General features: G+C 40.4%; 1 protein-coding gene across 1 annotated transcript; it reads right to left on the minus strand.

The window, feature by feature from the left end:
* Window positions 1-3,081: 3,081 nt before the first annotated feature.
* Window positions 3,082-10,352, minus strand: LOC139475774 (calcium-binding protein P-like). Its single transcript, XM_071258981.1, has 2 exons — window positions 10,225-10,352; window positions 3,082-3,816 (listed from the first exon to the last, which is right to left on the minus strand). Exons 1-2 carry the CDS (start codon window positions 10,324-10,326, stop codon window positions 3,262-3,264), a joined length of 657 nt encoding a protein of 218 aa, XP_071115082.1. The 5' UTR covers window positions 10,327-10,352; the 3' UTR covers window positions 3,082-3,261.
* Between the last annotated feature and the right edge of the window lie 328 nt (window positions 10,353-10,680).

Raw genomic sequence — 10,680 nt, forward strand, 5'->3', positions numbered from 1 at the left:
GTGTACATCTACTGAGTGAGTGAGTGAGTAGGTAGGTGGGTGGGGCATCCTTGTGACTGAAGTGTACCTGATGTGTACATCTACTGAGTGAGTGAGTGAGTAGGTAGGTGGGTGGGGCATCCTTGTGACTGAAGTGTACCTGATGTGTACATCTACTGAGTGAGTGAGTGAGTAGGTGGATGGGTGGGGCTTCCTTGTGACTGAAGTGTACCTGATGTGTACATCTACTGAGTGAGTGAGTAGGTGGGTGGGTGGGGCATCCTTGTGACTGAAGTGTACCTGATGTGTACATCTACTGAGTGAGTGAGTGAGTAGGTAGGTGGGGCATCCTTGTGACTGAAGTGTACCTGATGTGTACATCTACTGAGTGAGTGAGTGAGTAGGTGGATGGGTGGGGCATCCTTGTGACTGAAGTGTACCTGATGTGTACATCTACTGAGTGAGTGAGTAGGTGGGTGGGTGGGGCATCCTTGTGACTGAAGTGTACCTGATGTGTACATCTACTGAGTGAGTGAGTAGGTAGGTGGGTGGGTGGGGCATCCTTGTGACTGAAGTGTACCTGATGTGTAAATCTACTGACTGAGTGAATGAGTAGGTGGATGGGTGGGTGGGGCATCCTTGTGACTGAAGTGTACCTGATGTGTACATCTACTGACTGAGTGAGTGGGTAGGTGGGTGGGTGGGGCATCCTTGTACCTGAAGTGTACCTGATGTGTACATCTACTGACTGAGTGAGTGAGTATGGAGGTGGGTGGGTGGGGCATCCTTGTACCTGAAGTGTACCTGATGTGTACATCTACTGAGTGAGTGAGTGAGTAGGTGGGTGGGTGGGGCATCCTTGTGACTGAAGTGTACCTGATGTGTACATCTACTGAGTGAGTGAGTGAGTAGGTGGGTGGGTGGGGCATCCTTGTGACTGAAATCTACCTGATGTATACATCTACTGAGTGAGTGAGTGAGTAGGTGTGTGGGTGGGGCATCCTTGTGACTGAAATTTACATGATGTGTACATCTACTGAGTGAGTGAGTGAGTAGGTGGGTGGGTGGGGCATCCTTGTGACTGAAATTTACATGATGTGTACATCTACTGAGTGAGTGAGTGAGTAGGTGGATGGGTGGGGCATCCTTGTGACTGAAGTGTACCTGATGTGTACATCTACTGAGTGAGTGAGTGAGTAGGTGGGTGGGTGGGGCATCCTTGTACCTGAAGTGTACCTGATGTGTACATCTACTGACTGACTAAGTAGGTGGGTGGGGTGGGGTTGGATTTCGGGTATTTTCACATTGCACAGGACTGAATAGCCTATGACCCAGTTAGGTTATCAGTGATACATTACTCACGATGACGTTGATGGCGAAATGTAGGGATATACTTTAACCGCGTGAGATTATTACCTGCGTAAAAGGTCAATGTGCATGTCCAGTCTTATCGTATCCCATTTCAATCACTGGATTGTCTAGTCAAGACCCGATTATTTAGAGACCTCCGTCATGTAGTTGGAATATTGCTGAGGGCGGCGTTAACCAACAAGTGAGTGAATGTTGTGTAACACCGCTGTTAGCCAATCCAGCTATATGACGATGGACTGTAAATATATTACTAACACCCTGTTGGGTACCATCAATGGTGGCGTCCTACTTCAAGCAGCTGGCCAAGGGACAACGCTCATCGCGTTTGTTACAGCTGGAGTTGGGGGTCATAATAAACACTGCACGGGACCGGTGGATGCTTGTAACACATAGATAACGATTTGCGACAGTAGATACGTTTCTCAAATTTACGATCCGGGGTAGAAAAGGTATTCAGCAACCCATGCTTGTCGTAACAGGCGATTATGCTTGTCGCAAGAGGCGACTAACGGGATCGGGTGGTCGGGGTCGCTGACTTTGATGGTGCATGTCGTCGTATCCTAATTTCGTAGATCGATGCTCATGTTATCAATCACTGGATTTTCTGGTCCAGGCCGCCACCAAAGAGCTGGAATATTGCTGAGTGCGGCGTTAAACAACAAAGCGGGGAAACACAGACATTGGCAAAGATGTTTATTTTCAAACAAAACTAACATTGAGAACTTGAACGTTAACAGAACTGGAATAGAGAACGCCAACAGCGGAGAAGAACCAGTTTCCATTATGAAACATGTTCCATAGGCGTAAATGACAAATAAGCGGTGAAAATTATATAAATAGATCATCGAAAATTAGGTGTTCGCGGAAAGGGTAATGAGACAGGCAATCATGGGACGTCAGTTTAGTTTATTGTCTTTGAGAAAACCACAGAAGTATGGTACAACCAGTATTTATAAACAATAAAGCGAATCATTCCGTGTAGCAAACTAAACCTACTGGAAACAGAAGCTGAAGGTAAAGGTATACCGACTACGAAGACAGAGATAAAACATAAATGTGAATCTACATAACGTCTAACATGTTTGAAAAGTTGTCAATTTGTGCAAAAAAAAGCAAACGAATTGATTTTCGAAAATAAGATGTCTAAGATACCCTTCAGCAGGTGTTTATTATGCGAATACATTTGTTAATTTTTAAAAGGTTTTTATCATCTTATATTAAACACCATTTCATGTCGAATATTCATTCAGTGTTGACTTACCAGTACAGTTCATTTTTAAACATAATACAGCTCACTTAATATATTTTCAACTGAAGATCAAATATATGATAAAATCGATTGAGAAGTATAGGTTATTTTGCTCCTGACTTAATGCTTACAAAGTAAACAGATAATGTTTAAGGCGCATTCTATCAAGAATAGTCATGCTTGTATGTCATTGTGATGTTTGTTTGTTTTTGTTGTAGCCAAAATTAAAGCTAAATGTTTCTGTTTTCATTAAATACAACAAAAGTATGTATGCCAAGATAATGTGTCTAAGAAGAGAAGGTGTTTACTGGAACGAGACGTTTTCTGTTTTCGATGTGGCACATGTAGAATCTTAAAACATTAAAATCAGGACCGGCCTGCATCACCATGGACATTATTAGTTTGTAATATCAAATGAAGTAACGTTACATGTTTTCACTAGGTTATTGTGAAACTAGAATGTGCAGCAGATATCTACTAACAAAATCTGATTGAAAACGATGTTAATAATCTACTACTGTTAACATAATATGAATTAAATAGAATACAACGCACGATTTTGTTAGTAGTTTAAACGTCGCCAAAGTTAGTATCATTATTATTCTCCAGGCGAGGATATCCGCAGTTTAAAACCAAATGATGGCCGTCCCCTTAACTCCTGTCTAGTACTCCACGTTGTTGACGAGCTCTGCAGTGTCGTGGTGCTTGGGCGGAGGTGGGCCCTGGGGTGTCATGTAGGCGCCCTGGGGTGTCATGTAGTCGCCCTGGGGTGTCATGTAGGTGCCCTGGGGTGTCATGTAGCCGCCCTGGGGTGTCATGTAGCCGCACTGGGGTGTCATGGAGGCGCCCTGGGGTGTCATGTAGGCGCCCTGGGGTGTCATGTAGGCGAGCTCAGGTGTCATGTAGGCGCCCTGGGGTGTCATGTAGTCGCCCTGGGGTGTCGTGTAGGCGCCCTGGGCAGTCGTGTAGTCGCCCTGGGGTGTCGTGTGGGCGCCCTGGGGTGTCGTGTAGGCGCCCTGGGGTGTCATGTAGTCGCCCTGGGGTGTCATGTACGCGCCCTGGGATGTCATGTAGGCGCCCTGGGGTGTCATGAAGGTGCCTTTGGGTGGCATGTAGGTGTCCTGGGGTGGCATGTACTGGGGTGGGGCGTGTCCGGTGGAGTTCCGTTGCACGACAGTGGTCTGGGGCACTTGTTGCATGAACACAGGTGGGCTTTCCTGAAAGGTAAATGTTGGGACAAGAACTTAATAAACTCTATTTTTTCGGTATTACAATAAACTTGAAAAAAGGGGTTTTTTTGGCAAACGTTCCTGCCCTCACCAAGAGTATCAAAATTTTTCTAAATAAAGTTGACGTTATCCCATCATATATTCACAAACAACTGTTCCTCGTCCGTCCATACACTGCAAGGTGAGTACAGGTTTCATTCCTCTGATTCAATAGCACAACGAAATTTGTTCTTTGTTCCTTTTCCTTTTATTCCTTTATTCCCTTTCGTTCTTCTTCCGGCATAAATTGAAGGGCAAAAGAAAGTATACCGAGTTTGTTTTTGAAAAGTGACAGATCAGTTGTTAGTTATATCTCTCCATCACACATCCCCGCAGCAGTTGGCCAAAAGTCATCTGTGGCTTGGTAATGTTGTGTGCAAATAATGAAGACCAATTCTCAACCATATGACCCCGAAAAAGAGCAAATTTGTTGACTTTAAAAGATAATATGTCTAAGATACCCATCAGCAATTGTGTACTATGCGAATTTATATCAATTTATATTCTTAAAAGTAGAACCAAATAAAAGTATTCTAAGTGCTGACAAGGCGCCAGTGAGGCTCGTGTTTTGTTATAATATCGCTAACGTAAGCTATTTTCAATTGAAAATCAAACATATGATAAAATCAAGTGAGTGTTATAGTTTCTTTAGCTCCCCAGCTTTTAAAAGTTGTGTTAAATATGCTTATTTCAAGCCCCTGGTGTTACGACTTTTGCTGTAAGAATTCAGGATGATTGTGAGGTAGTACACAAAACTACGTTTTTATTGACAAAAGCTTCGCCATTATGTCAATTAGTTGTGCCAATGTCAATGCGAAAAACCTGTTCTCCTGATGACTATTGTTTGGAAAGTCTCGCAACAATAATGTGCACATAATAGCAGTGGGTCCGTGATTCGATAATCCGGAAATCTGTTAAATCGAATTATTTCATTGGGAACGATTTCCCTGTATACGGTGATCCGTCTGTGCTTACTTTGCATTGTGAGCGAGTGACCGAATGGCTTCACGACGTATATTGTAAGTTGGCCACCTTCCCCAGGCAAGGGAGTTAACTGATCCTAAAAGTGGAAACTGAACTTTTAGAATGAGTTAACTCCCTTGCCTCCTGCATATATATATACACACAGTTGAAAGCAATATGTGATCTTTTTCATAAATATGCGTCAGTAGGAAGGCTATGGCATTATGTCGCATCAACGCTTATAATCCGCAGCTGCAACAAAACGACAAGGACTGCTTTCCATATAAAATGCCGTGCAAAAGAAAGTATACACTTGCACATTTGATTTACCTAACAAGTTACAAAATTTATCGAAACGTGATCAGACTGAAAACAGGTCTAAAACACAAGAATGACACCCGTATGAAATACGTCACAATCGAATACCCATTTCTTGTTTTGTTCATTTTAGCCACTTTCAGTCATGGGTGTATACTTTCTTTTGCCCGGCAGTATATTTCCATTTTTGTATTTGTTTACAAAATGACATAACCATATTGAAATGCAGAAACGGAGATCAATTATCCAATTACGTGTTTTGTAACCGCTATGCTTCCCTGCCTCTATATAACATATTATGGGAACCAGGGAACACTATTGTTAGTTATGTAAGATACATGTGATAGAGTAGAAACAACTTCTTTATTTTTGTTGTTGTTACTTTTTTTCTTTTTTTTCTGTTTTTATTCTTTTTCCTTTTTTTCCGCTTTTCTTTTTTCTTTTTTTTTCTTTTTTTTTGGTGTGTGTGTGTTGGGGGTGGGGGGGGTGGGGGGGGGGGGGGGGGGGGTGTTGTTAACAACAGTGAAAGTATCTGTACCGAAATATTACTGTTACAGTCAAATAAGTTGTCCTTATATTGTGTCTACTTCGTCATCCCTAAACTTTTAATAATTGTCTATAAACCAGTTCAATACCTGTGATGTTAATTTCGCCCTGATGCAAGTTGACAAAAAATGCAGCTTTACCTAATCATGTAAACTGAAACATCTTTAGGGATGTACATGCACACATAAACAATCAAACATGTTTCAGTGTTACGTTTCTCTATTTCTCTTCTCTCCTCACTGTGATTTACAGTGTTAGTTGTAAATAGACATACTAATACCAGACATACCATACTAATGTATGGTAGAAGGCGTAACTTCGCCTTTCCATGTGAATAAAATATACTTAAACTAAGCCAAGCACATGCGACCATCTGGCAGATCTGCCAATGAAGTGTCGGTGGTATCTTGCATATTTGTCAAAACGAGATCCACGTCATGTGTAGAGTGAGTGAGTGAGTGAGTTGGGTTTAACGCCGCTGTGAACAGTATTCCAGTTATATCACGGCATGTCAGCTTACTGTGGGAGGAAAGCCCGAACTGATGCAGGTCTCAGACGTTTACCACTTTGGTGAAACCCACGAAGGCGGGTTGGCACAGCCAGAAACAATTGGGGCGAACCGGGATTCGAAGACACAATCATGGGTTTCTGGCGTGCCCAAGGGACGCAACTCTGTTCTGCTCATATGTAGATATTTCCATAAAATGGAGATTGAATATAAATATGGAAATGAAGAAAGAGAGGTGTTGTATTTTATTCAAGTGTATGTTTCGACTCATGACGTTCCTGGCCGTTGAAGTCCCGTGAAGATCCCGGGTTAGAAGTGGTCTTCAGCAACCCATGCTTGTCGTAAGAGGCGACTAAGGGGATCGGGTGGTCAGGCTCGCTGACTTGGCTCATGTATGTAATTGTATCCCAATGGCGTAGATCGATGCTCATGATTTTAATCACTGGATTGTCTGGTCCTGACTCGATTATTTACCGATGTCATATAGCTGGAATATTACTGAGTGCGGCGTTAAACAACAAACAAACAAACTGGCCGTTTAAGTGTTATCAGAACGAAATCAGGGTTAGGTCATATTTGGAACGTTGCCATACGGCTAATCATTAATCATCATTACACTGCACCCGATTTTGAATGGAATAAGCACGAAAGAGTTGTCTCCCTTGGATGTATCGTCTGAGATGCATGATCTGATGAAATTCTCTTTTCTTTGTTGTTTTAAGCTTATAACGTACTGGGAACCTCGATGACAATGAGTGAGTGAGTGGGTTAGGTTTAACGCCCCTTTGATTGGTTGGTTGCTTGGCTGTTTTACGCCGCACTCAGCAATAGTCCAGCTATATGACGGTGCTCTGTAAATAATCGAATCTGGACCAGACAATCCAGTGATTGATTTCATGAGAATCGATCCGCGTAATTTGGATCGATGACATGCTTCAAACGAAGTCAGCGAGCCTGCCCACCCGATCCCGTTAGTCGCCTCTGGTGGTCAGGCTCACTGACTTGGTTTAAAGCATTTCATCGCCCCTTTGACAAATATTTCAGTTACATCATAGATGTGATACATCTTGGAGCTGAAATCCTGAAATCTTCGACGATTATCTCTTCGGTGAAACCCATATACCTGGATATGGCGCTACCAGACTTAGAAACATAATAAGGGCGAACCGGGATTCGAACCAGCGACGATAGGTTTCTTGTAAGCCTACAAGACGACAATCTGCATAGTGGACTGTATTGTTTAGTCACAGGGTTGACGTCCCGTAAGTGTAACAGATATTGTAACTGGAGGAACCGGGTCTACAGGAAATTGCGACATATTCTACGATAAATTTCCAAACATTATCTAATTAAATTGTAAACGATATCTCATTTAAATAGTAGCTTGCACACCTACAAGACATCAGCATGTTTGCAGGAGGGTATTTGTTTACCGTTACATGTTGTATGTGCTAGATTTTGATAAAATATATCCATCACAATTAACATACCTTGGTCATATAGCAATCTACAACATTGTACATGCTATTGCACGTGCTACATTGTACGTGCTTTTGCACAACCCGTCGTTATCATATCTAACATTAGCCAGCCTGTCATCATCATATCTAACATTAGCCAACCTGTCATCATCATATCTAACATTAGCCAACCTGTCATCATCATATCTAACATTAGCCAACCTGTCATCATCATATCTAACATTAGCCAACCTGTCATCATCATATCTAACATTAGCATACCTGTCATCATATCTACCATTAGCATACCTGTCATCATATCTACCATTAGCATACCGGTCATCATATCTACCATTAGCATACCGGTCATAATCACATCTAACAATAGCATACCTGTCATCATATCTACGAATAGCATACCGGTCATCATATCTACGATAAGCATACATGTCATCATATTTACGATTAGCATACCAGTCATTATCACATCTAACAATAGCATACCTGTCATCATTTCTACGAATAGCATACATGTCATAAAATCTACAATTAGCATACCGGTCATCATATCTACGATTAGCCAACCTGTCATCATCATATCTAACATTAGCATACCTGTCATCATATCTACGATTAGCATATCGGTCATCATATCTACGAATAGCATACATGTCATCATATCTACGATTAGCATATCGGTCATCATATCTACGATTAGCATATCGGTCATCATATCTACGATTAGCATATCGGTCATCATATCTACGAATACCATACATGTCATCATATCTACGAATAGCATACATGTAATCATATCTACGATTAGCATATCGGTCATCATATCTACGATTAGCATATCGTCATCATATCTACGAATAGCATACATGTCATCATATCTACAATTAGCATATTGGTCATATCTACGATTAGCATATCGGTCATCATATCTACGATTAGCATACTGGTCATTATCATATCTAACATTAGCATACATGTCATCATATCTACGAATAGCATACATGTCATCATATCTACGATTAGCATACCGGTCATCATATCTACGATTAACATACATGTCATTATCACATCTAACAATAGCATACCTATCATCATATCTACAAATAGCATATCGGTCATCATATATACGATTAGCATACCGGTCATCATATCTACGATTAGCATACCAACCAAGGTGGTTTATGGAGATGACTTTGTGACAAAGACTTATGATAATATTATATATGATGACAGGCATGGTAATCTCAGATATGTTAATGACAGGTATGCTAATGTTACATATGATAATGACGGATATGTAAATGTTAGATATGATAATGACAGGTATGATGTGGTTAGATATGATATTGAAAGGTATGCTAATGTTAGATATGATAATGACAGATCTGTTTATCGTAGATATGATGACATGTATGCTAATGTTAGATATGATTATGACGGGTATGTTACTGTTAGATATGATTATGACAGGTATGATAATGTTAGATATGATAATGACAGGTATGATAATGCTAGATATGATAATGACAGGTATGATAGTGTTAGATATGATGACAGGTATGCTAATGTTAGATATGATGACAGGTATGCTAATGTTAGATATGATAATGACAGGTATGCTAATGTTATATATGATAATGACAGGTATGCTAATGTTAGATATGATAATGACATGTATGCTAATGTTAGATATGATAATGACAGGTATGCTAATGTAAGATATGGTAATGACATGTATGATAATGCTAGATATGATAATGACATGTATGATAATGCTAGATATGATAATGACAGGTATGCTAATGTTAGATATGATAATGACAGGTATGCTAATGTTAGATATGATAATGACAGGTATGCTAATGTTAGATATGATAATGACAGGTTGGCTAATGTTAGATATGATAATGACAGGTATGCTAATGTCAGATATGATAATGACAGGTATGCTAATGTTAGATATGATAATGACAGGTATGCTAATGTTAGATATGATTATGACAGGTATGCTAATGTTAGATATGATAATGACAGGTTGGCTAATGTTAGATATGATAATGACAGGTATGCTAATGTTAGATATGATAATGACAGGTATGCTAATGTTAGATATGATAATGACAGGTATGCTAATGTTAGATATGATAATGACAGGTATGCTAATGTTAGATATGATAATGACAGGTTGGCTAATGTTAGATATGATAATGACAGGTATGCTAATGTTAGATATGATAATGACAGGTTGGCTAATGTTAGATATGATAATGACAGGTATGCTAATGTTAGATATGATAATGACAGGTATGTTAATGTTAGATATGATAATGACAGATATGATAATGTTAGATATGATAATGACAGGTATGCTAATGTTAGATATGATAATGACAGGTATGATAATGCTAGATATGATAATGACAGGTATGATAATGTTAGATATGATAATGACAGGTATGATAGTGGTAGATGTCACATTGCCAGGGTTATCTGGTAAGTGTGCGGCAATGACAGATATGAAAATGTGCGTGAGGAGTGATGTACCTTGTGTTTGTTGCCAAGGATACCAGACATGACGCAGTTGGCCAGGGTGAGCCCCCAGGCCAGGATGAGGATGACCAGGCTGGTGACGAACATCCCGACCATCTTCTGCAGCAAGTCACATGATCTGTTGAGGCTGGATGGTGTGAAGGATCTGGGTAATAAACACATCACAATGTTAGTTCCGCATATTTACCAATTCAAAAACACTTTTCATCAAACATACTTTTTTTAATGTATTTTGTGAAAAGTTGTTGTTGTTTGTTGTTTAACTCTGCACTCTGCAATATGCCAGTTATATGAAGATGGTCTGTAAATATACGAGACTGGCCAAACAATCCAGTGATTCACATCATGATCATCGATCTACGCAACTGGGATACGATGATATGCATCAACCAAGTCAGCGAGACTGTCTACCCGATCCCGTTAGTCGTCTCTTACGACAGGCATATTGGT

This window comes from Haliotis cracherodii, unplaced genomic scaffold (genome assembly GCF_022045235.1).
Source record: "Haliotis cracherodii isolate W230 unplaced genomic scaffold, xgHalCrac1.p SCAF_3, whole genome shotgun sequence".
Taxonomy (NCBI): Eukaryota; Metazoa; Mollusca; class Gastropoda; order Lepetellida; family Haliotidae; genus Haliotis; species Haliotis cracherodii.

Coding starts and splice junctions, on each gene's coding strand:
- LOC139475774 (XM_071258981.1), bottom strand. CDS start 10,326: ATGGTCGGGATGTTCGTCACCAGCCTGGTCATCCTCATCCTGGCCTGG. Junction 3,817..10,224: donor TCCTTGGCAACAAACACAAG/GTACATCACTCC, acceptor TTTACCTTTCAG/GAAAGCCCACCTGTGTTCAT.